At 35.5% G+C, this 27,908-nt stretch overlaps 1 protein-coding gene across 3 annotated transcripts; it reads right to left on the bottom strand.

Moving 5' to 3' along the window:
• Positions 1–357: 357 nt before the first annotated feature.
• Positions 358–27,908, bottom strand: lov (BTB/POZ domain-containing jim lovell protein). 3 transcript variants are annotated; one of them, XM_013324814.1, is made up of 5 exons: positions 27,772–27,908; positions 27,606–27,642; positions 25,023–25,873; positions 3,493–3,621; positions 358–1,897 (listed from the first exon to the last, which is right to left on the bottom strand). In XM_013324814.1, the coding sequence occupies exons 3-5, from the start codon at positions 25,747–25,749 to the stop codon at positions 1,251–1,253; spliced, it is 1,503 nt and encodes a 500-aa protein (XP_013180268.1). In that variant the 5' UTR covers positions 25,750–25,873; positions 27,606–27,642; positions 27,772–27,908; the 3' UTR covers positions 358–1,250. The 3 variants fall into 3 exon arrangements, with proteins under 3 accessions (XP_013180268.1, XP_013180269.1, XP_013180267.1); XM_013324815.1 differs by lacking the exon at positions 27,772–27,908 and having other exon boundaries at positions 27,606–27,705; XM_013324813.1 differs by lacking the exons at positions 27,606–27,642; positions 27,772–27,908 and having other exon boundaries at positions 25,023–26,021.

The raw sequence follows: 27,908 nt of genomic DNA, 5'->3' as shown, positions 1-27,908 counted from the left end.
GGTAATGTTATTATGTTTCGATGACGTTAATGCGGTTCGTTTTATTATCTGTAATCGAAAACTGCTTACGTCACTTCGTCGACGGGACCACCCGAGTGATGTGTACCTTTGCAAATGAGATCACGAATTATCAGGGGCCTACCAGGACGCGAGTTTATTAATTTTTTAGACCTCGTACGAAGTTTTCCAAACATTTTTACGTAATATTTTCTAATATAATTATGGATTAAAAAGTTTAGAATTATGGTAATTGAAACGGCAGTTGATAGCGGTGTAATATTTAAATAATTTTGGTTTCTGTGTATGCGTGTGTGTGACTAGTGCGTCGCGGACTTCCCTCGCCTGCTGCGTCACATATCGATAACCGAACAGTTCACTGTTTCACTTCACTAAAACTACAACAATTACACTACTATTTACCATTTAGACACCGAATGTCTCCTTATTTACGGTTAATTCATTATAATTTCAATATTACCAATAACTATTTACATTTAAAAATTGTTTATCATCGAATAATATCTAACATTACGAAATATTTTACAAACTTTGGTGAAATTCAGAAGTAAACTTGCTCATAACATATATCTACATCGGGATTGTTTAAATACATACATTAATTATAAACACAGCTTAAAAACAATGATGAATACGTATTTTAGATTCGCCATCGTATTATAATTACATTTAAAACAATTTAATTAATTACTATGAACTAATTTCTAAATAAAATATAAGGAATGTTGATTTGGAATGTTAACAAGAGAGAGACGTCAGCCGCCGCAGCGGCCGCAACCACAACAATCACAACGCAACACCTTTCATACTTATTGCACGCCTTCGGAATTATTTACTATCATTTAATCACTTACATGCGACATTTTAAATATACATTTACAATATAAACACATCTTTTTAAATATTAAATTTAACTAAGAACAGACGCGGTGGACACGACGCTGAGTTTGATGACTTTCTTATGTTTTATTATGTGCGGACGGAACTGAAACTCCTTCAATGTATCGCGGTCGAGTTCTTTGAACTACATCTCTCAGATAATATTGCACTTGATAACTCAAAGGATCGCAATGAGAATATTAGAAACGCAATACATCAATTTAATTTCAGTTGCGCCGTTCTCAAGCGTGCCGCACCGCGCCGTCTGCTTTGAATAAAAATTACACATAGAGTTTGATCAATAGAGCGCCGAGAGAGTCCCGAGCTCTTTAATAACTAGCGATTTTGTTAGTTTAATCTTGTCCGTTGTGGTGCAGCAGTGTGCGCGTGTCTGGCGGGTGCGGCGGGTGCCCAGGCGCGCGATACGAGTCGCCCTCCTCATCCGCGGAGTTTTCCTTGGATCTGTCGCTCTTACAGTCCTCCTCCTTCGTTACCCCCGACAGGGAGTCGAGGGCCATCGGCATCGATTGGTAGAGATCTCTGGCTTTGTCGTTGGGGGGCAGGAGGTGCAGCATGTTGAGAGGCATGGGGAAGCCTGGCGGGAACTCGGGATAGAAGCCTTGCTGGAATGGGTTGAACATCGGGTTGGACGTGATGTCCGGCTCTGAGCTGGAGGGTCGCTGGCCCTGGTTTTGGTGCTGGTCGTCTTTGTCGTGGTGCTTTGAAGGGTGGTTGTTGTTGTTGTTGCCGGTGTTGAGGTTGAGGACGTCGAGGGGCCCGCCAATGCAGTCTTTCCGCAGCTGCTCCAGCTTGAGGCTCTTGCCGTATTTACCGCGCACATACATCAGCAGCGAGTTGTACGGGATTCCGAAGATCCTGGAGGCCTGGCTGGTGGTCATCTTCTTGTTCCAGACGTGCTGCAGCGCCTCCGTCAGCTCGGCGTTGGTCCACGAGCGGGGCGGTCCGCCGCGCGGCGCGCTGTGCTGTCCTTTAGGTCGCCCTGTGAACAAATAAATAATTTAAAAAACTAATTTGAGGTAATTTTAAATAAAATTTTGATCGTTGTTTTATTTATTACAAACAGGAAAATATTTATGTTTAGTTATTGTACATTATCGAATGTCGATTACACGTATAAATTCATCGTGTATAAGGAATTAGAGCCCAATAAAGATGTCATGGAAAAGTTCTCGCATGCATTACGAAACGTTTAGTTAGTTAATTACATTACTGGGGGTAGAGTTTAGTGATTTATGATCATCGAAGTGCGGGGGCACGACATGTGCCGTGTGCCGGCGCTACCTAATACCGCTACCCGGGGTCGCTACTCGCTACCCAATACCACTAATAGCCGTGTTTCGGCTGTAACCAGTCGCGACACACGACTAAATGATCGGGTTACGATTCCCGTATTTAATTTGTAGCTTACACGCAATCGTCGGAATTTCTTGTCATATATTGTACAAGTATTTATTTTTAAATTTACCACTACTCAAAATGCATACTAAGATCTTTCTTAACTATTCCTCTCCTTTTGTATTCATTACTTTTGTCTCTAAATGGTTCCATGTTATTATCTAGAGTCAGGACGTTGTTAGTTTGACTAGTTTCTAGAAATAAAAATACAAGTAAAACTACTTTTCCCTAATTTATAATACTAATATCAATTGCGACCATATAGCAGCCAGTCGCGGGCGGTGATGTCGCCCTCTTTCAATGACGTTAAATTTCGTAGGATCACGTTAACTCAATACCAATTCGTTTTCAAATGGTACGATATTTTGTCATTATGTTAATTCCTTTTTATATCTTTTAATAGTCGTTATAAGACACGCGAAATAGCAGGGGTAAAATTAAAAGAGTATCTTATTAGGATTGCTTCGTCTTCTCGCAGTGGCGGCGTCTTGAGACGTCGCTAATCGATCGATTTGTATTGTGAAAAATAGGGTTGCGTTCTTGTAAAATATATTTAAGACATCGTAATAACTTGTTATGTACAATTAGAGGTTGCCAGTTGCTGTAATGTATGGAAGTCGAAGTTAATGCAAGATCCATTAGTAGTGGTACGGTAGATTTAGACGAACGTTGGCGCAGTGCATTTGGTACCTTTTTTAGTGGTGTAGTATACAGCGGATCTTAACTAATTAAGTCCCCCTATTCACGCAAAAATTTTCTTTTACAACATGCAGTAATTTTTTGTCAGTAATATTGATGATGATAAAAAAAATGATCTTCACAGTCAGTTTTCTTTTGAATATTTTTGCCAACCCTAAGATCTTTTGATGTGAGCTGGTAGAGGGTGCATTCAAAGCATACGTTCTCTGCTGGCTCCTACGATATACTCGTACACTATCTGATCGCCTTAATAAACATGCAGCAGAGACAATGTGTGTAACATTCTCTGCTCACTACCGAACCCCGAGCCACGGCTGTTTAGATTATGCTATTTGCTATTGTTAACTGCTAAATGTATAAAATGTTGTTGCCCGCGACTCCATACAAGCGAAATTAAAAAGAAACTTAATCAGTAGCCTATGTATTTTTCCAGGTGATTCTAAATATATGACAAATTAAATTAATTATCGTAGTACTTACATTTCTTCTTGACATTGGTGAAAAGCTGCGCATCCAGCGGAGGCGCGCGGTGTTCAACGTCCATTAGCGGGTACATCTTGTGCTCCATGCCCGGAGGGAACAGCCCCAAGGGCGAGTCGATGCCGAACACTACGCAACAAACAAAAATATACTTATTAGTATAATAACAGGACATACCAACAAAAGTTAATTTATAATCCTAATATTGTAAGACATGGAATGGGTAAATAACCGTAGGTTTTTTAAACCAAAATCTCGTTTGAAATATATTTTGATTTGTGTTTTGTTAAAGATAATAACACTGGTAAACTATGTGTTTTATATAGAGATATTCGTCTCAGAAACCCACGGTCTATCGCTTTATGGTTACTCAAATCTTGTAGATTTCTCTATATTACGTTAGACTACGGGATTGTTTGAGTTACGATAAAATGAATGTAGGCAGCAAGTGACAATAAAATTAACCAATCCCAGAGCCGTGCGATGCCCTGTCTACAAGAATACGATGTTTTAACTCTACTTAACAAATAAAACGTGAGAATAATTACCGGATGGTATATATTATTATGCACAAATATTTCGTTGCACATAATTACAGTTGTTAAACTCTTAATGGTACAATAATCGTAAAATACCACGATACTACTTTATTGACAGAGGCATGAATACATATAAAGTTAACAGAGTTGGTGTTTTAAAAGACTAGATATCTAATTCATCATTAAATCGATTACTTACAACTACTGTTTTAACGTAGATTCAGTAAAGCATTTTATTCTAGATCTTAGCCATTATTATTCTACGTAATAAATAGATTAACACTAATATAAATTTCTGCGTATTTCGACGAAATTATATTACTTATTAAAAAACTATAGTGTCTTTTGCATAAATCAATTATGTATTATACAAAATCTATATAAACATGCAATATGTAACGCTGTTTCTAAAACTACATTATTAAGATAGGAATTATAACGGTATTGATCGAAGTACTACATATAGTGAAAGGTGCCGGCCGACTGTAACGCAAAACCTTGGAAGAAATATATTTGTAGTTCAGCTACTTGACACTAGATGGCGTTATCAGTATCATTAAACTTTTATAAAATTTACAAAACTTTGAAATGAAAAGCTATATGATTGGACGTGTTATTTAAGTTGTTTTTAATCATAATTTGCATCGTAAATGCTTCAATTTAAAGTTTACTCTTGAAGAAAATAAACATGTTAGTTGAAAACGATATTTACTGTAAGTTAATGTGTATTTATATAACCTATTACAGGAGCCCATTACATTGTATACAGTACTTAATTATCTGATTTTTGATTGAAAAAATGGGACCCATCTAGCATAAATATAGTTCTATCTCTTCACGGACTTTCATGTCAGTACAGTATTTAGTAATTTAAAATGTAATTCAATTTAAAAAGGCTGTTTGAGTAGAAAAATTATAAGGCTTTTAATATATTGTGATACAAAATAATGATAAATTAATCTATTTCATTTTAATCATAGTTTTGTAAGAGAAAATAAAGTGGTATAAAACATCTACGTTGGATGTTAATAAATACAGTAAGGTAGTGGTGAGGCACATCTGTTCGCCGCGAGTGGCGCTGAGGTGTCCGCAGTGAAATGCGACAAAATCAATAACTACTCCTGGCATATTGAGAGGTCCTATAATATTCTTGCTATTTATGATTTTATATGAAGAAAATTTTAATGCATTTTATACATTTTTCTCGTGGTTAATATAGCTATTGTTGCATTCTGTGTTGGGATTATAACTTTACCTCGATCGATCGCAAAATAGGTTTTTATTGAAGGAACAAAAGTTGTTTAAAATATTAAAGGATGTTAAGTCGCATTTGTGTTGTAAAGTACTTTATATTTTTTTTTGTATTATTTATTGTCTTCATATACTGCTATCAATTGCATTGTTTGTAGTAAATTAACAAGGCATTACGTAAATTAAAACTAATCTTGACGTATTAAATCACCGGCTCCAGAATAAGGCAAATGACATTTTGTTCCATTCTACACTAGTGATAAAATTTAATCGACCAGTAACACTAAATATAAATTAATTTGAGTCTCTCTGACTGTAAAACTATTGCTCACCAATAGTTTTACATGCATTTAATGACTATTTGTAATTTAATAGTCGACCAATTTATATATAATTAAAAATATCGAAAATATGGTTTTAATGAAAACATTTGTTCTTGCTTTTCGCCACTAGATGGCGCTCAGTTATTTAAATATCAAAACATAAAATACAAAGACTTGTGTTCTGAATATTGTTTAGGGTTAATTTATTTTATCACCAAAGATGCTTTCATCTTTGTGGAAATTAACTATTAACTTTTTTTTCTTGTTTCAGCTTCTGTGGAATTGAAAGTTTAGTCTTTTCTTTTAGTATTTTAAAACAATTGAGGTAGTTCGTTTTGGGAATAGATTTAGGGATTGTAACACCATTCCTTTGCTTTATGTAAGTACATAGAAATTTGTTTGATTAAGTTAAAAAATAAAATGATTTGTAGGCAACATTGGTTTTCGGAGTTTTATCGGTACAAAATATCGGATATCTCTGCAAAGACCGGATGATTCTCGTCAATCGCAAAAGCACTCGTTAACGTCTGCGACGTTTATTATTTGCATAATTACCGATCAGTCTAGCCCAGTGGTTCCCAAACTTATTTTGTCTACAGCCCACTTAGCGCCCCCATATTTTCACATATTTTTTTTTTAAAATATTAGCAGATTTTTTGTAAATTTACTAATATTTCTTTTACCATTCCAACTAAGCTCTAGGCTTGTGCTAGGATATGGTTTACGACGATAGTCGAATGGCGGGATTCGAACCCCCGACCTCGTGATCGAAAATCCGTATCCTTAACCATTAGGCTATTGACGCTTATTTAAAAACCACTATAACTTCAAATAAAATTAATGAATTGTTGTAACCTATATATGTATATTAACGGAGAATTCGAAACGAAACTTTTACTATAACCAGCAACTTGAGACCTGCAGCGCCCACAAGGAGGCGTTATCGCCGACTTTGGGAAAGACTGGTCTAGCCTATACATATTGCATACAAATTGAACAAAAATGTTATGTGTTTTTAGGTCAAAATAAATGCAACGAGCAACTGTTACACATAATAATATTCGTGTTATTATTGTCATAAAACTATACACGAATTTAGGTCTTTTTTGACGCGAATTGTTTGATATCTTGATAATGTATAGAATTTTATTCATATTATTTGGAAGACTGGCAATGAGACTGGCAAAAAAAGCTTTTAAAAATATCCAATATTACAGAACTGAAATTATGACTTATTTAATCTCTATGAAACTAAGAATTTGAAATTAAGATACAGTAATGACCTAGAGATTATTATCAATATTTATGGTTTATTTTTATTTAAAAATAACAATTTCTCGGAAAATAGAGTAAATCTTGCGGTCAATTAGTTGTGCCGGCGACGGCTGACGGTGGGCGACGGCCAGCTTGACGCTTTCTAATTCTAGACTATCGGACGCCTTCACAGAACTATCCGACCATAAACAATGATTTACGAAACACATCCACCGTCAGACACCAGACGCAATACGTTCGCATTCGATACGATATTTTTTCGTCAATTTCACAAGTTTTTTAACAATTGCTACATTTAAGACAGTTTCTAATACAATCTAAAGCTGACCGGCTTTGTGTAACGTAGTCTCGAGTCCAAGTTCAAAATCGACCCGCATCCCGAGTGCGTATTGAAAACGAAAACCCAAACTTCACAACCCTTCCGCGACCATGTGTAACCTTGTGGAACTTTACCCCATTCATTCGGATGTCACGCACCCTCTCTCTCTTACACGGTACGCACATGTGTTGTTTCGTCTCACCTCACATGCGAAGTATAACCCGACCGAATTTAGGGGACAATAACATAGGTGGAAATCGTAAGGGAAGGACGGCGTTTGTAAGTCGTGTCATATAGACATACACGTGACGTAGTTCGGAAGGGTCGTCATTGAGGCAGCGGTCGCGGTACAGGGCACACATGCGGCTCGGGCGGGCAGGCGCTGACGTATCGAGGTTGTGTGGGAGTCGCCGCGTGTTGTCTATGGTCAGGCCGCGACCGGAGCGGTGCGCGTGCCCGCCATTTATTTTGCAACGAGATTTACAACTATAACTGTAAATTAACTTTATCGAGCTAAGCCGAAACTAGGTCGTATGGAATCAGCATTAATTATATCGTTTTAATCTCGGGACCGATGTCGGCTCGTACAATAGATCACATGATAGATAGCGGCTGAGCGAGGACGCGAAAGTAATAATAACGAGTGCTATAACAATCGTAAATATGAAGCGAACGGGTTAATCTATTGTTTTTCAGAGAAATACACGTTTACCGATGTGGGGAACGATTAAAGTGGAAAGAAGTCTAGGCCGCGGCGATGGGCAGCGTATCCTTGCATTGTTCGAGAGGATCGCGTGACCAATACGAGTCCCCGTTACATAAATAATCAGGGGTGTACTGCACAACGTGCGGTTGTGCTACTGCTAGCTACGCTCGCCTATTGTCTCCGCAGAACGCCTTGAAGTTTGATTGGAAACGGTTATGGAAGAAAAATTACATCTTGTTGAACTCGACCGCGTTTAGACGTACCATTATGATCGCTGACACAAATTAAATAATTATTATAGACGAGACGTGCATATATTGCGATGCTAATTACCATACTTATTCATGGTTAATACAACATTTACTAGACAAGCTGTTTTACTATAATTTATTATCTTTGGTTGTTTTTTTTTCTGTACGTAGTTAGAAGAAAATTAACATAAAAATATTTTTATAACCAAAAAAACGTGTTTTTTATCACATGTCACTAATATTTATCCATATCAAGGCTTTGTATACTTCTTGTTCTCTCAAATATACAATATGAAATGCACAAGGCTATGTCAGTCAGCGGTTCCGGGTTCAACGACGTGCCAAATAACACTAGAGTATAAGGTACATAATAAAATCCAAGCATGAATCATTCTAAACAAACGACTGTGTGAAGTGTTATTTGTGAATGCTCAAGTACAGACATGTACAGGAATTCGTTACAGTTAATATTGAAAAAGATATCAAAGAAAGTCAATTTAAAGTTTTTTGCAAGTCTGGCAACACTGAGACCTTTCAACAGTTATGTAAACATAAGTTAATACTGGCAGAATGTTGCACTGCATGATTTATTGTGCGGACATTTTATTGACTCATTAAAAAGTTAATTGAAATCGATGTATCGCATTTATGAGTGCATTTCTCATTAGCATTAAAGTATCGATATTTTTTATGCAATATCGAGTGAAAGTCGACATCCCTATCGTTAACGAGCAGATTAAGGTGATCACACACGGCCTGGGAGAATTCATACAAATAAATTACAGCCTCAAACGTGTTAATTTCGTAAGCTCACAACCAATTTGGCTTTTGGCTATTGAAATGCGTTTTCTTTACTTTCCATATTACCTACATCTCGTGTGAAGCTGTTTGGATCTCTATTGTTTTTTGGAAGACGAACAAAAAGGAAAGGCCGCTCATTTGTCCACGTAGTGATGTGCCTAGTGCTGTAAAAACATTATTTGGCTATTCTTACAGAATAAAATTTACGCGGACAAAACAAAAACATTAAATAAATTATTATAATACTTTAACGAATTTCATTAATTATATCCATCAATATAAATTTTCTGATACACTAATTGTATGGTAAATCATGATTAGGAAATAATAAAAAAACAGCAATATTTGCTTGTTTTAATTCTAATTTGCGCAACGATTTACAAAGTGTACCTATTATTAAATTGTTGTTAGTATAGACGTTATCGATGTCTCAAAATCGATTAACAACTGACAGCATCGACAGATCACATCACTATTCTAACTGTCAGTGATGGCGCTTTAATTTCAATCCGCCATTTTTTTGGATGGCCGCTCCGCCGCGCCTATTCACTACGTGGCGCTCGCACTTATCGTGAAATTGACTATTGTTATTTTAGAAATCGTTGCCGCTGTGCTCTAATTAGATGGATTAGTATGCGATTTATTTTAAATTGCCTTAAGAGATTGATATTTATTGAATATGGTATACTCTATCAAGTTTCTTAATACAAATGGTGTAAGTAGAACTATGCTCTGAGCTTCGAATAATATAGTTATTTCAAGTTCACATCTGACCAAGTAGTAGACAATTAATTATCAATTAAAAAAATACAGAATGTATGTCACGGTTTTTGAACGAATATGTGTTAGAAGAAACAGAGTAGGATCTTTAAAAGTTTAGAATTAAGAATGAACTTTCTAACTAGGGTTGTCGACAACAGGGATTACAATAATCTGACTAACATTGCCATCGCTTTGATATTAAGTTAGCTACGCTTAAAGGCATTTGCACATCCCTTGGGTAAAGGCCAACATTGTTGGCCACTGGTTGGGCCAACACTAATCGGCGTAACATTCTCCCACATCGGTCATGTATTACGCGGTTGCGGCGAACGCTTCCGTTTCGTATGTAATCTGTCCATGTGAAAATAAGAAACACTAAACTACTGCGGTTGCTCGCGAGAATCGATTTAAACATGCAACGATACGAATAAATAAAAATCGATTATATTCCGATATCGACTTTCTCTACACGACAATGTTGTATGCATTGTGTGAAATTACGTTTATTCATCGTGAAGGGATAGATGGATTTAATTTAATGTTTTCCCTTAAAGTTGTTCAGTTACAATTGTAAGTAATAATTGAATTGGAAAGCTACAAATGATAGAAAGTTTATTTACTGATCTGTTTTGTTTTTTTTTCTTATCAAACGAATACAGATTATGCAAATGTATTACGTTACAATTATTACGCCTTCTTTGTTTTGTGTTGGACAATGGGCTTTAAATTATTATTACACATGCCGCGTTATAAGACATGTAATGTGTCCAGTTTTTATACAATTACTTAATGTAGCTAATTACTTTAATTACATAAATTAAAATGAAATAAATTGCATTTCCTATAAAAAAATGTTCAGATATGGAGTTAGTAATAATATATTTTTTCTTTTATTTATTAAAGTAGTGTGTGTTATTTAATATCTTTTATATCGGTTGTCGTTTTCAAATGACAGTTGTCTAGAGGATTCTTTATTTAGATATGATGATAAATAAATTTAGTTATTTCGATCATCAGCCTATGCACTATACTAGTCCACTGCTGGACAATGGCCTCTCCCATGGCACGCCACTGACCACGATCCTCGGTCACTTTCATCCAGCTCTTGCCAGCTGCCCTGCTCATCGCTCCACCGAGTCTGAGGACGTCCTACGCTACGTTTGCCGACCCGTGGTCTCCACTCAAGAACTCGCCTACTCCAACAGTTATCGGTTCTTAGGGTTATATGGCCGGCCCATTGCAACTTTAGCGTGCTAAATATAGTTTACTTATTTTCAATTGATTTAATTGAAATTACAAAACAAAACCGTATGTTGTAATATGAACAATAATAATAATTACATCCGTCTTGTTCAATTCATATCTGTCGCAATAGGGTTGCCACGTATTTAGATTAACATGATACATTCGGTTTATAATTTTGGCATCTCCTTCGATAATAGTGGCTTAAAACAAAACAGTTTATTTTTTATATTACAAGGTGGCAAACGAGCTAGCTGCCCCCTGAAATCGCTAAAATAGCGAAGTGACCGTTGCCCATAGACATACGCAATTGCATATGCGTTGCCTACCTCTAATCGACGGAGGAGAGGATGTACTGAAAGAAAACATTTCCATGCATCTTCTCATCCGGAAAGTCCACTTCCATTTCCCATCCTTTCCTTAAAAGAAAAACGGTAGGAAGGGATAGAGGACTAAATTAGGCCACCGGAACGCGAAGTCACAGTTCACAAGTCACTGGATTTTTTTCGTCGATAGTTTGAGTCTACGTTTGTTGAGAGGCAGCCCTAATCGAATGGAGAAGCCTATTGATATTAGATGATGTATAAAAAGTTTAGATTGAATCCAAATTGCTGTTTACGTGTGTGGTTATGTTTGAACCACAAAAGTGATTCGGTCTCGACTCGCCGGCGCTATTGAGTCATGTGCACGTGATTCATACGTTCCCACTTAATATTTTTGTATAATCACTTCTTACATTGAATATTATTAAAATTACCAGGAACTCATAAGAGCGTAATAATTCATTGTAAATTTTGACTATGCATCTTGTTTACGTAGACAATGCGGTTTATACGGAGACGAGTTATAAGTTCGAATCGAGTACATAAATACGTCACAAGTACAATGATGTACAAAGTGGATTTTACAATAGTTTAAATTTAAAAAATAACTTATTTGTATAGCTTATTAAAAACAATATACAGTCGTATTTCATTTAACCAGACAACCAATTGTTTTATCGTTGGATTCACGACCACTAACCGTGGGTTTCTGAGACCAAAACATATAATTCCTGTTAACTTTGACTAAACAGAGATAACATGTTTTAAACGAGAGTTTTGACCTAAGGAACTCACGGTAAGATTTTATAAATTCATCATTTTTTTTCATAGGTAAACATTTGCATAATGTCCAGTAATTTTTGCTTTTACTTTTATTTTGTAACTCATTAGAGTATACTCGTAAATACAGATAATACGCAGACGGTCAACAAGTTATAAATACGTTTACGGTATAAAATTGTGGTTTCCCGCATTTTGTTGTGGCCGAAACTTTACAATCGTAGGACACGTAATCTGATTTCGATTTCTTACAAAGCTTTTTGTGGCTATAAAAAGTAAAGTCCACTTTCGGACTTCAGCTCCCCTTCGTGTCTTTACGTCTGTGTTTGTGGCTTGTGTCGTTTGCGACCGCTTTGTGTGAAAGAAAATGACTTTTTTTTTCATATTTTCTTTAAAAACATTTGTAAAATCAAGAGATATTAAAGTATAGAATATACAAAGATGCAATTCTTTTCAATTTTACTACACTGTCAGCAAATAGAAGATGGTGACATGTAATGGCTGTAAGCATCGTGCTCGTTGTACTCGTTTAAAACTTTTTGCGCGCTTCGCTTTGCTTCTTTTTGTCAAAATCATTTAGTCAGTTCCGAGAAGCGATCGGTGAGCTTCGTGAAATCGATTGAACTGTATAACTAGATAGTTAATAATATAATAATTCGTTTACAACGTTACATGTGCGCTTGACAATACCAAAAGAAGATTGTTGTTAAAGAGAAAATATACTATTATAAATATGACGGACGTATTTGCTGATGTTATATAATTTTGACAATATATTAAGTGGCAATCGCTATTAATTCTAAATAGTCTGCTAATTCCAATCATTTGAATAATTGTTAGTATATTAAAGTTCAAATATGAGGTTTCCCGAATCGAGCACAGATTATAATTGCTTTTTAAAGTTAGTTTCCCGCTCGATTCCCATGACGCTTTAAAATCGACCAGCACATAGATGACGTGAAGTTTTTTTCGTCGAATATTTTTTTCTGTTTTGTCTGTGCAGAGATGTGTGCCGCGGTCATTGTGCCGCAAGACTCTCGTCAGTTTCCGAACGCAGCTCTCGTCATCTCATTCACGGGCGGTTCATTCAAATTTATTAGTATTTAACGCTAGGAATTAATTTTAGAACGTTGTCGTCGTTACACCGCTACCGGTGATAAAAGGCGAGTAATAATCGAGTGAAAGGGAACGTATTCAGAATGAATAGATTATGGAATATTAATTTCATCTTCGGCGTTCGCAGCGGGTAGATAGGATCATGCATACGCATCAATCTCGCTCCGAATTGTGTGTCGGCACCTCTTTATCGCGAACAAAAAAAAATCGAGCAGAGCTTTTTCACATGGTCATATAGCCGTACAATAGCCGGGCATCACTCTTGTTATTAAATTCGTATAAAATTAAATCTAATGTGTGATTCTTGTTCCGGTTGCGTGATGAGAATTTCGGGTAACTGTTCTTTGTTTTGAGTTATTCAGACAAAACAAATACCTTTTCCTTGTAACTTGAATATATTGTGATATTTTTTTTCTTAATAGAATTTACACGCATAATTTTAATTACTTTCCTTTATGACAGACATTTTTTTATCTTATATCTTTAAATGAGCAATTCTTGTATATATATATATAATAAAATCGGACGATCCAACGATTTTCATAAAATTTAGTGTATAGGGGGTTTCGGGGGCGATAAATCGATCTAGCTAGGAATCATTTTTAGAAAATGTCATTTTATTCGTGTTTTATCGATAATCAACTTAAATATAAACTTAACTTTTTCTATCGGTAAGATCGAAAAATATTATTCATATTTCATCATTTTATTAGTAATTCGTACTTAAATATAATTTCCAAAAAACACAATTAAAAAAAAAATACCGAGCAAAGCTCGGTCATCCAGGTATGTTAGACTTAATCGTGGTGTATAGATTTGATATCGTTTGCGTTACAAACCTAAATCACTACTTTATGTCGAAGTTAATATTTGATGCAAATACATATTTTAAGTGAACAAAGCCAAGTAACGGGCACTGACTGAGCTTAGCATATATTCTCCATGATTATATATCAGATATAAATCAGGCTTAATGTGTTCCGCACCTACATGTCGGCTGCAAGCTGAAAGTGCGTAGGCGAATAATGATATTTATCTATAGTTATTTTCCCATTACTCACAGTTCCGTGAGTAAACGCGCTTCGTCAACGGAATAATTACACATTCACATATGTTGGCGTCAATACGCGCGTGGCGTGCACTAACACAATGCTCGCCGCAATTTACGTAATTTATTTATATTGCCACTATTTCCCGCGGTTTTACATATCCGCGTCAATTATGCCGCCAATACGAATGTAAGAGTCACACGCGTCTCTCCAACGTATGCGTCGAGTTCATGTCGAACTGTTTACTGCGTCATTGATTTTTTTTTATACCGTAATAGGCAAAGGTTTCTTTACCGTTCAGCCATGTCAAAGTTTTTGAATTGATGAAGATGTCAGTCATGTTTATTTTATTTTTTTAATACTTGGAAGCAACAACTGAAATACTATTCTGCCAATTCAATATTTTCTAATTAAATCGATGAATTTGAATATTTAGTTTAGATTTTTTGAAGTTCAGCTTTTTTGTTTTTTTTTTTTTAAATTCATCATATGAGTTTTTTTGGTTTTTTTCATATTTGTATACCTTTCAATACAATGCAGTAATACATTCGTGGAAGCAAAGAGCATTTGGATAGTTTGAATGGAGCGCGTGTCCCCGGCTCTCACCTTTCACGATACTCACCTGCTAAATAAATTGCGGCCGATAGAAATGTTCACATAAATTATTGTTACATTGCTCGCTCCGTATCATTCCAGTGAAACGCCCACTAGATTTCCTCAGTGATGGAGATTAAACAAGTATTTTAAGTCGCAAATCGAGTCGCTAGATAGAAAATTATTGCATTAACAATGCTGTGGTCAGTCCCATGTGAGTGGCAATTACTAGAAATAATCGTCAGTTAAATTTTGTATTTAAGATTACTTTAGATAACTAGATTGTTAAAGTACAGACATGTTAATTTATAATTTGTGTACAATAAAAGCACATAATTTATTTTGGATATTTTTTAGAATGTAATTTTTTTTAAAACCCGTACTTTAGTAGTACATCATTATGGACTTCGTAGGTTTTATTATGAAAATTTGAAGTTTATTTAAATATATGTATTTTTTTGAAAGTTGGTACTTACGATATGCGTTATAAAAAAAGCAATTTCATTTACGTTGGTGTTTTCATTTTTAATGTTAACAGTGGTTCTTGTTTTTTGCGAACGTACCAGTTTTTGTGTCGTACAACAAAAGCTGAATTTATAGCCGGTTGCATTTCACAAAATAATGCAATAGAATTATACAAAATAATATGGATTACAAGATTTTTGGGTAATGCTATAAAAATCCATCGAATTAACATTATTTTAGTAATTATTTTACAAAGAATTGGAGTGTAAAATTTTAAAACAATTTTATGAAATGTTAATGCAAAAATGACTTCACTAATCATGATTGAATTTGTGGAAAAAATATCGTTTAACATTCTCTTAATTTACTTTTTCTTCAAGTATTATAGAAACTTGGTTTGAAAAACGTGTCCGCGAAATAATACCAGTCTGACTCATCCTGATGAAGGGCCCCCGATGGACTCGAAACTAGTCGGCGCCGCCACCGGACGAATATAGGTGAATATTTAGCCGTTTTTATATAAGTTCATTATAATGTCTCACGAAGGTTTGAATAATTAAAAAACTAAAATTAATAAATAAACATAGTCGGGTAGGATGCCATTAGCATAATAGTTTTGTTAGAAATAATTACAGCTTCGTATCTTTTATCAGTAAAGAGGAGTATAGTGTAAGAGTATATTACGCTAGCCTATGACATTGTTTAACCGAAATTAAAGGAAATTTTCAATGCCCATATAAAATAGTTATATTTTTACTCCATATTTGCTTATTTACTTTACTAAATAATTCTAATTCGTTCTTAAAATATTTCTTGACGACAATACAAGAAATTGTTGCAATTTTTCCTAATAATTTTTGTTTCAATTTACATAACACTATTACTCCGAATTGACCGTGGCCTGTAGACATAGGCAATTGCATATGAGTACCTACCTTTAATCGACGGAGGGGAGGATGCACAGAAAGAAAATATTTTCCCTTTCCATGCATCCTCACATCCGGAAAGTTCACTTCCACTTCCCATCCTTTCCTTATAAGAAAAAGGGTGGGAAGGGAAAGAAGACTAAAATAGGCCTCCGGGACGCACACTCATCGAACGAAACTCGGAATTGCTTCCACTTCACGCCTGTCTTGTGTGATCGTGGTATTACTCATTTCAAACAGTACCAAAAACTAGACTAATCATTATTATTAGGGATAGATTTAATCTATTCCTATTGACTACTATTATTAGTATAATGTAAGTAATATTTAACAATCTGAAACAATTTAAAATGTCGTAACAAAATTTGTTATTATGCGTATGCGTGTTGTAAAATAAGACAAAGATACAGTTTATCGTTTGCAATATTAGTATATTATTCAGTACAATAATATGCGATTTACGACATAAGAAGAGAAAGTTCACTTCGAAACAGGGCTTCCCAATTGTATTGGATTAAGGGCCCACATTAATATTTATTGTTCCATTAAATATAATCTATATTATTTATGATTTAAACAAATAAATTATCGATCGTTTTTAAATATCGTAATTGTTTAAAGTTTTATTTACAAAGATCGATCTGATTGGAAAGTTTGGAATATTAAGTAAACATGATTTTGAGAGAATTTTTTCAAAGTTTTTATTTTAAACTAACTTAAATTTACATATTATATAGTTGTGATCAGTATTTATTTATGTAAATTCAATAAAATAGAATTAGCTATTAGCAATTAAGGTAGGTTTTAGACGACTTCAAAAAGAAGGAGATTAACAATTTGACTGTATTTTTTTATGTCTGTTAAGTTACAAAACACTTATAAAGTCTTCTTGATGATCCTCGACTTAATTATCAAATAACGACCAGCACATTGAGAAAAATTAAAACAAGTCATTTCAAAAATTCGACCGCATTAATATTTGCGGGCCGTAGATTGTAAGCCCCTGATTTAATCTAAAGCTATATAAATTATGCAATACTATTTCTGTATAATGCCACTGATATAAACCAAATCAATGCAAACAATGCCTTGTACCTTATAAAAGAACTACGACAATTAGTTGTTTCTAATCAAGCAATTACATGACGTATACTTGTTTTTTACAGTGGGTTCCCACTGTCGATACACGTGTATTAACATATATATATGACTGATATTTTTATTAATTTCTTATACTTTATTAAAGCATTAAAAACGATATTTTTTTATCATTCTTAGTGCGTTTAGAGTTAGGGCGCAATTTCATTTGTCTTTAACTCGGTTATTCGCGGGGACTCCCCGACTATGATCGGTGGACATAAAGCTAGCGTCATGCGGGGACTCGGTTGACGAGTACATTGCGCGGTAAAGAAAATAAGGACTATCGTCTAAGGCATGCTCTAACGACCGATGGAAACGACTCTCACATGCGAGCGCTATGGCATGTGTGAACAGGAAATCTCTCGCACTACGCGGGCATTAAAGATTAATTAAACTGTGCCCTTAGAAACGCCACGTTAAAGAGTAAAACGTATAATCGTGAGTTACTAATTCAGAAATTATTGTTATTATAATTCGTCAGTGGAAGCCAACGGTAAGAATACGGTAAGTAGGTATATATGTATGTACATGTTGTGTTTATCTATCCATAAGTGGTATCGCAATAAAAAAGCCACACGTGCTGTAACATGGCGCCGCAAAAAATCGTTCGTATCACAATCAATGTGGTAATTATAATTATCACTTGCGAGCCGATCTCACTTCATACATCTTTGAATATAAAGAAACGGACTAGGCAAAGAGACGCCGCTGTAATAAATAGATTATGGTACTTTTTCGCGGGAGTGATGTAAAGATGGCAATCATACATGTCCATATCATAATTGACACTTTTATGAACGCATAGTCTCAAAAAATTATAAATAAAAAAGAGTGCATAAGCAAGTATGCTTACTGTTCGTTTTTATTTGAAAGGGAATGCTGTGTACAGGTCCTGTCATTTAAAAGTCAAAGTAAGCAACACAACGTCTTGTGTTGGTTGTGTTGTTAATAAAAATAAAAATGCAATAATTCCATAAAGTAATTAGGTTACATATTACATTATGATAGATAAAAAAAAACTTGTTTAAATGTAGTTTGTAAACAAACTTAACATATTTGATTTACATTTTGATGTATAAGTTAAAAAAAATTAAGGTTCAACATCGCAAATGAGCTTTTTTTTTAATTATCAATATACATATTTTAAAATGTACACGTTATATGTGATTTAGATTAGGCCCAGATATCATAAGCAATACCTAAAACTCACAACAACCAGATATGTATGTACCTAAACGTTACTCGATCTATATATTACAAAGGGTATTGAATAACACATAGAATTGGTTCGTAAAATCTATTGAGGGGGCGTTCACTTTCCTTCATGAAAGTGAATGTACCCGATTTAACTAAACTGTCGTTCGCCTGCGACTTAGTCTGCAATATTCCGTATATTAGCTACCTACCCGAAATCCCATCAAAATCGGTCCAGCCGTTTCGGAGGTTACTCGGAAACAACGTGGCCTTGTGGCAATGGAGATAGAAATTTAAAAAAATGGTTTTTCGTTAGAAGTAAAAAAACACCATATGTACGATATATGAATTTTTATAATATGCAATACTAGCTGTCGCCGGGGACTCCGTCCGCGCGTTATTTAGAAAAAAAAGCTTAGTAGCCTATGTTCTACATCTATGCTAAATTTCAGCGAGATCCATACAGTCGTTTAGGAGATACCATCAAACAAGCATCCATCGATCCATCCATCCAAACATTCCCAGTTAATGATAATAAAGATGTCTGTATGTACAGACATTCCAATTTTAATCATATGTACGTATATAACAAGCGCGATTTCGTGAAAAAGTTAGTACTACAAAGGTACTACTACGAGTAACAAGTGGGTCACTAGTACGGGCCACGAAGTCGGCTCATTCAATGTAAATGCGCAGGCGCAGCGCGAATCCAACTCCATCTTGTATGAAGACGACAGGAATATTTAAATTAACACGAGATTTATTATCTGTTGACGCAATTTATTGACAGAAGTATCTTTAACTGTCGCACTCAGAGTCTGCCTTAGCATAAGAAATCCAAACTACGCGAGTGCTTAAATATTAGATGACTATGAGTACAGCTTTTAGTCGATTGTAGCTAACTTAATACTAATAAATTTTTTCTCCTATATTGTATGTCTGAATATGTATCAGTTCTGCTTGTTTATATTAGTTATAGTTGTTAATAACCTATTAATGTTACTAATATAACTAAAAAGGCGAAAATTTAAATCAATATAAAAAGCTGCTAATCAATCGTGTCAATATTTCGTCTGACAATGTAACGTCAAAATCCATAAAAAACAGCAATTTTTATTCTATGGTGGTTTTATTTTAATCTTTGGTAATAAAATGGAAAATTACGGGCATATTAAAACAAATACTAATTAAGACAAGCACGATATAAATATATTATAATCTGTGGTAGCTAGAGTCTGTCACCCTTGCGTGCGCGCAGTAGCTGTCAATGTCGGTGCGCAAAGTTTTTGCCGCCATGAAGGCCGGGCGCCGATGGTCGCCTCGCGTGTCTCGTGAATCCATGTCACCATGTTACTTAGAATTTACAAGAAAATATTGCTATCAATGTTTCTTAGATGTTTTTAATTGTAAAATAAAGTTACAAATGTTTTTTTTCTCGTAGACCTTCTGCTATTCTACTGTTATATTTTTTTTAATCTGTGAACTTATTTGCCGCCATTGTACGTCCCCGCTTGGTATCCTGTGGAATCTAAGGCGCCCATTTGTACCTTTTTATGAATCACTAATCTACATATTTAATCACAGATGTAAAGTATAGATGGATAAAAAATAAGGAAATTTAATTTACTTATAACATACTAATATTATAAATTAGAATGTTTGGATGGATGGATGTATGCAACGGTTCAACGGATTTTGATGAAATTCGGCACACGTATAGAACATTGTCTGGAAAAACACATAGGCTGGTTTTAATTCTGCGCGGACAAAGTCGCGGGCGACAGCTAGTCTTACAAATCGCTAAACCTTTTATATGATTATTACAACACAATGTTATGACAGTCTAATATTCAATATTAAAGTTAACAAGTTATTATAAAAAAGATATCGATTCTTGTTTGTTTGTTAAAAATCTACAATTGTGTTGGAGCAAGAAATCAACAATAGGTTGGTCCCGGTCAATTCTTCACATACAATTTGTTTAGGAAATATTTGGTAACAAAACTATTGCACAGTTTGCTTATATATTTTTATTAAATATCAGAAAAGAAATAAATATTATATAAGTAAATTGTGGTACTTATGACGACTTATGACGAGTCATATAATCTGTACAAACGTTATACTATGTTTTTTTAGCACCTAACTGGACAGAGGGTAAAGTTTACGCGCGTTAATTTGTTTTTTGTATGAAAGTTTGTATGTAAATACAATTGTGACATCCTAGAGCCTAAACAACTCAACCGATTTGGACGTGTATACCTCACACGATTCGTCTTGTATCCCGAAGTGTCGTAGGTTATATTACATCGGCACAAATACATAAAGTGGATGTAAGAACCAAATTCAAAGTTAGTGAAAAGCGAGTTTGAACTTCACTCAACATTTTTCCGATGTTTTCACGTATATTTTAAAAGTAGCTGTCACCCTCGACTCCGTTCTTTTCAGACTATGTTATACATCTTTGCCAAATTTCATCAAGAAGAGAGTGAAATCACGATATTAAGTTATTTTGTTTATTCGTTTCATTACATTTAAGAAGATTAAGTACAAAATGTTACATCAACGTTTGATTTGGTTAGCCTCGTGACGTCACCACTCAGTCCCAAAAAACGTCGGTTATTACGTTGGCTAATTGTTATAAGATGTTTAACCGTATTATAAAACTGCGACAAAAGTACTGCGAGTTAAGTAAGAACTTTTTAAATATAGTTAAAAATAGAATTACAAATCAGGAATGACGTCCGAGTCTATTGTCATAAAAAGGAAGTTTAATTTATACTTTTAATGTTTTCAAGTTAAATAACGTTTTCATTGGAAAATCAAAATCTACACAACTAAGGTACTTTCATATCTCTTTGGTATTAGATTTTGGGTCGTCAGGGTAGGGAGAGAAGAGAGTTAGACATTCAGCCATGAATCGAAAACTCAGTTTTTTTTACCTAAGGTCTTCTAGTACCTACATTTTTTTCTAAAATTTACTTAGGAAAGATAATGAAATAAATTTTCAACTAATAATTGTACCGTTCAATTTGTTCACTGCCAAAAAACTTTTGTTAAATTGACTTTTATCCGTTGGTTTCTTAAAATGAAAATCTCTGTTTAAAACATATCGTCATCCTTGTCATTAGCTTTGACAAAACAGAGATAACAATATAATTGAATAATTCTGTCTTCTTGTTACAATTCAAATTACAATTAATCTCTTGTTGTTTTACCAAAATATTTTCAATTAATTCGATAGGTAATCATTTGACATTATGTAAATACCTAATAGCACACCTAAGACGTCCAAGGTGCCTAAACACCGACCTAGGAAGTATCATCATGACGCGATATTATATTATACTAGCGGACCCGACAGACGTTGTCCTGTCTATTAAAATAAAAAAATAAAATTAAAATTCGAATACTATTTAAAATTTGACACTGCGATGGTAGCGCCGTCTGTCGGATCCAATGTAAAACATTCCAAAATCAACAACTACTAATAAGTTAAAAATTAACTAAAAAAACATTGTCCAGCGGACAAAATTGTGAATCTAAACCATTCCCAGATCCCCTTGAACACACACAAAAAATTTCATCAAAATCGGTCCAGTCGTTTGAGAGAAGTTCAGTGACATACACACTCACAGAAGAATTATATATATAAAGATATTAAGTTTAATTGTTTTAAAACATTAAACTATTGACGTACGATAATAGCATGCAATATTTATGACGTAATGAAGATTGTCCTGTGCTCTATTTGCCCGCAGTAAATCTAATAGCAGCACTTTTGTGTTCCAAATTACTTAACGTTTATTCGGGAAGTCGGCATTATGATTGTAGGCCCTGCCAACCCCTTATTACATTTACGTACCGTCATTAACCGTAACCAAGGTACCATCACACACGGAGGAAATAATAAAGTTTATTTATTGAAATAATCCATAGACACACCAACGTCATCTGAGTACTCTCAAAGTTTATGAAGATTTAAACGATTAACTTAAGAAAATTCTATTATCAACATTTATTATTTAAATTAGCTTACGAATTATTGAAATTATAATTTAATTTTCCATTCAATTTTATTACACTAAGCGTACGAACGGGATGTTTTCTTCTTGAAACATAATACGTTCTATGACACTATTTGAGTCATTGGTCCAAAGTCTTTTACAACCTCACTTAGAATTTATAATTGAAACAAACATTTTTATAAAAAGTACAAATAAGTTGAATTTAAAGTATATACAATTAATAGTAGATATACAACACGTACTAAAACAACATTAGTCCTGTCATTAAATCATTAATGATCATGCACAATTTTAAAAAAATGTTTCTCGCTTAGAGAGTTAGGGCAATTTAGATTTGGATTTCTAAATGAACTGACAAGTGCGGAAACGTTCAAAAACTCCCCTTGTATTTTAGTTTCCCCACGCACGTCGCGAGGTGAGTGCGTACAACCCTTTATTACATCAGGGTTGCCACTTTATGCAAATTAATATCATAATATTGTTTCTAGCATTCAATAGTTTTATTTTAAAGAAACAACTTTAATAGTCAACGGATTTGTTTGATTTTTTATGTAATATTTAGTTATTTCTTTATATTATACATGTCATCATAAACATTAAATTATTTGTAGGTTAGAATCGTATTCGTTTCTGATTGGTCCATCCATAATGATTCCTTTTTTAAATGAAGTTATATTAATTCGACAATAATACGGCATTAGCTACATTTTTTATTTAGTTTTAATAATGATTTCAATAAGCTTAACAAATAAAGGCTTCTAAATATGTGGCAAATGTTTGTCAGCCCTGCACAATCTACGCCTATTACTGTGCAATCAAGCTCTCAGCACATACGCAAAACCGAGGAAACAATAAAATAAAATTGACGTAAAACCACTCCCTGCACTAATTTCGACGACGGACTCAGCACTCGGTAGAAAAACAAATTACGAGAACACTAACATTATAATTTACAACAAAATATACTTTAAAATATAATAAATTTGCAATTCTTAACAACTAATAAAGATTAAGTTTTTATTTTATTTGTTAAAAAACTTATAAATATTTTTTTTTAAGTAAGAAACTGGCTGGAAATAAATACGGCTGGAAATAATTTTTTTTTCAAATGTTCCTGTTTGTTTTGTAAATCTTTTTTTTTAATTAACGAGCATTACCATGACATTTTTAATAACAGATCTTTCTCAAAGAACTAAGTTACAGTTATAAAAACATAACTCATATTTACGATCTTAATTTAAAAAGGAAGTGCTAATTATATGTAATCTGGTATTAATTAATAGTATCTTTGGCACCGTATTTTAATCTATAAAACCCACTAAATGTGTCACAGATTAAATATGTCGCCACTTAAGCAGGTAATGGGCCGTGCAGTTAAAATCCTTTGCCTATAAACTGGTCGACATATCAATGGGTAATCTTAATTCTTACGTGAAAGTTGTATGGTTCTTTGTGTAAATAACATTTTATTATTAGATATTTCGGTGTATTCTTTTTTTTAAAAAAACATGGAATTTATTAGGAATGTGAATAAAAATTAAAACAATTGACATGCGAGATACACGCACATGATTTTTTTTACTCAAACAAAAGAAGGAAATAAGCAAATTCGAAATACTATAATGCAAAAAAGAAAAAAAAACGGCAATTTAAGTTCCGAATTTATCTAAATTTATTTTCTACCAAAGCAGATACTTCGACGTAGACATAACATAAACAAATTTTAGTTAAAGACATTAATTCTAAATGTTAAACATACTAAAGTAGCAAATCATATCATTGATAAGAGATAAGACTCTAAGCACAGATAAAATCGTCGAAAGATTTTTTTTAAAAAACTGCTAAGCTTAACAAAATGATTGACAACTAAGTTATGGGTCAAGTTAAATGGTGATGTTATAAATAAGATGAATTAAATGTTGTTGTGACGTTAAGTGCAACACGCGCATAAAGTGGCCACAGCATTGAATATAAATAGCTTTGCATCGGTCATGCAGCGACAATGAGTGAACGAGGTCAGTTTTTGCTGGTGATTATTTATTTACGAAGTAATTATCCATCCACAACGGCATTGTTACTGACGACCTTACGTTTTTTTCTATCTCGCGGGTGAATAGGTGGTCCGTATATTGCACGGATCGACGTCAATTTATAAGTGGCCAGTCGCAATTGACAATATTATAATCATTTTTTTTTTATTGCAAATTATTCGATACAGCAGTTATTAAATCTAACCTATGTTATTAAATTATTGCGATACGTTTGTTATGTTATTAATTTTACAATCGAAATGAAGGTAATGCAAAATTAACTTTGTACGCGGTCAAAAGAAATATTAATTATCTAACATCGGCATGCAAAAGCATAACAAGATAAGTAAAAGTTTGAGCCTTCGAGCAAAAGTTTGACGACTAGGAGGGATTTAAGGCATATGTGATAGACTTACTGTGAGGTGGCGTGAGAGAGAGCGCTGAGACGGCGGCCGGCGGCACGGGCGGGAACAGGTCCTGGTGCGGCGGGAACATGCGCGGCGGCGGCGGCGCCTCTGGCTCCGGTTCCTCGGGCTCCTGCTTGTGCGAAGGTGGCGAGCGTGGCCGCGCTAGCCGCACCGCTTTTAGGCCGCTCGGCGATCGCCGCATCGACAGGTTCTCGGGTGTGTCGGACTCGCCAGAGCGGCGGCGCGGGCGTGCCTGCTTACGTCGCGGCTGCGGGCTAGCGGGGCTGGCAGGTGGCGAGGGAGCCGGCGTGGCACGTGCCGGGCTGCGAACGGGACTGCCGGCCGGCGACCGTGTGCGCTCGCGCTCCTGGTCAGCCAGCCCGCGCACCTGCAGCGACTCACCGGCGCGAATCACCGTGCCCAGCTGCTCCTGCGCCACTGAGACCTCGCCGCGGTACATAAAGTCCACCACGGCCTGCACCTCCCATCCTTGAAAGTCTTTGAGCACGATGACGGGGTGCTTGCACGGGTTCTCGCTGAAGATTCTCCTGAAGAGAGGACTACATGCGCCGAGCAACACCTTGTGGGCGCGTACTCGTCGCTCGGAGCACACCAGCGTCACGTCGACCAGGGTCTCCGCGTGCAGCAGCGCCTCGAAGGAGCGCAGCAGGTGGGCCTGGTGGTTGTTCCATCGCAGGCTATAGTGCTCCTCGGTGGCCGGCGGCTTATCGTCCATGGCGCGGGCGAGCGGCACTCCTTGTATCTTGTCTCACGCTGGGGGCGCTTGCGCGGGCTCGTATGGCCCGTGTCCACCCTGCGGTCGACCCTTTCGTTCAGTTCTTCGTCTGTCCGGCGAGGATCTGCATTGCACGTAAAAGTTTGTTTAGCACTGCACGGCACTGTGTGTGGGAGCGCGTCGGTCGTGAGGCGGGTATCGCGGACGTGTATCACGTGCGGCTCGCGAGCGCGGAGTGAACGCGGAGTGAGCCGGCGCGCGGTACGGCGTGCGGCGTGCGACGGAGTGTCGCGAGCGCGCTGCGTGCGCCGCGGCGGCGGGCAGTGTCGGCGGCCGGCCCGCCCCCGGCGCCGCCCCGCACGCACACAGCGCCGCGCCCGCCGCCGCGCACACCGCGCAAGCTGGGCTTCGCGTCGCCGCTCGACAGCCCGCGCGCGACACACGTGTCATATGACGCCGACGTCGACGACGATGCAATACCTACTCACATGTGACGCCTACTTCACTACACACGCTTTACATACCTACGGATTCGAGGGTACACAAAAGGCACGTTGAATACCCAACAAATGGCTTGAGAAATAAATATGTGTATAGCACAAAATAAATCAACACGACTAACATTATTAGTCACATTAGAAAAATTCCTTGTAGGTTATATTCATAGAATACTTTAACTATGAAAATGTTAATACAACAAAAGGCTTTATGGCATGTATATGTGATATTGAGTGATTCATAAAATATAGTGGGCCTGTACAGCAGCTCCGCCGCCGCGCCGCACCGCACCGGGCCGGGCCGGGCTGGGCAGGTAATGTTTAATAACGGGAAAACGGTCCACTTCATTGAATAACAAAAGAAGATCGCGCCAATAAAAGATTCCGGGAAGAAGTTATTAAAAGGGTTTGTGGAACTCGCATCGTAATCTAAAAAATTACTTTCATTTTAAATGTTTTATTTGTAATACGGACAAATTTCATTATTATGTTTACCTATATATGTAGTTACTAATACAACAGTTACTTAAGCCATACTAATATAGTATTCAGATCTCAAAACTCTTTTATATGTCAAAGGGGGCAGTAACTATTAAAAATATAGTATAACTTTATATTGATATTTGCCTAACTCTGTTGTCTGTAAGATTTTGACGCATATTTTATATGACCTATATCTTAATTCATGTCAACTTTTAGGACTCCTGACGTCATAATTGTTAAGTTTTTTTTACGTTGATATCTTGTATGAGAAAAATATTACCTATCAAAAAAAAGATAACTGAAAAGAGGACCTTTTTTTATAAATATTTCTAAAATATGAATACGGGGGAAACGAGCAGTGGGAATCTTATACTATACAGAATACTATAAATGCAAATGTATCGATGGATTAAATAGTAGTCTACGTGTTCTTACAGACTATGTCTATGCCAAATTTTAACATCCATGCAATCGTTCTTTTGGTACCTTCAAACACACATCCATCCATCCATACTTCCAACCTACATCTAAATATTCATATATGTAACAATATTAGTCGTAACATTTTTCTACCCAAGACAATATTTAAAACTATTAAAACTTTGTTTTACTATAATTAGCTACAACTTGTTTTTAATCCCTTTTTCTGAGTAAGAGTGAGTCTTGTGAGTGAGTCTTGGTATGCAATAATTATGGGATTATCAGAGATTATGACTAAGTAGTTTGGTTATATTTTTAATTTAATGTGTGATACATTTAAAAAAAAATATTAATTACTGCAAGGGATTATATGTAGATAAAAACATGATGACAGACAAGCAAGTTATTACGCTACACTACAAATGAAAATGTACGTTTTATAAAGAATTAACTCACTGTAACAGGCCACCATTACGCCATTCTATCTTTTTTTCTGAAACATAAAAGTGTGTAAGTAATTTTAGGTGGACAGTACTCTTACCAAAAAGGTTACTATTTAAATCATTGGTTTATTTTTAAAATTTATCTTAAATTATACAAAATAAAATTTCCTTTTTTTTACCCAAAATGTGCGGTTGAAAAAATTTGACAGTTGTTTTTTTAAATTCTGATCACGTTCGAAAATCGAACGTGCAGTAGCAAACCTCTTTGGTTACAAGTGGCACGTGTAATGGCAGTTAGGTGGCAATAATATTGCGG

Source organism: Papilio xuthus, unplaced genomic scaffold (assembly GCF_000836235.2).
Source record: "Papilio xuthus unplaced genomic scaffold, Pxut_1.1 DF824992.1, whole genome shotgun sequence".
NCBI lineage: Eukaryota > Metazoa > Arthropoda > Insecta > Lepidoptera > Papilionidae > Papilio > Papilio xuthus.
The sequence above is the reverse complement of the archived record's forward strand: the minus strand, read 5'-3'. Positions and strand labels throughout refer to the sequence as shown.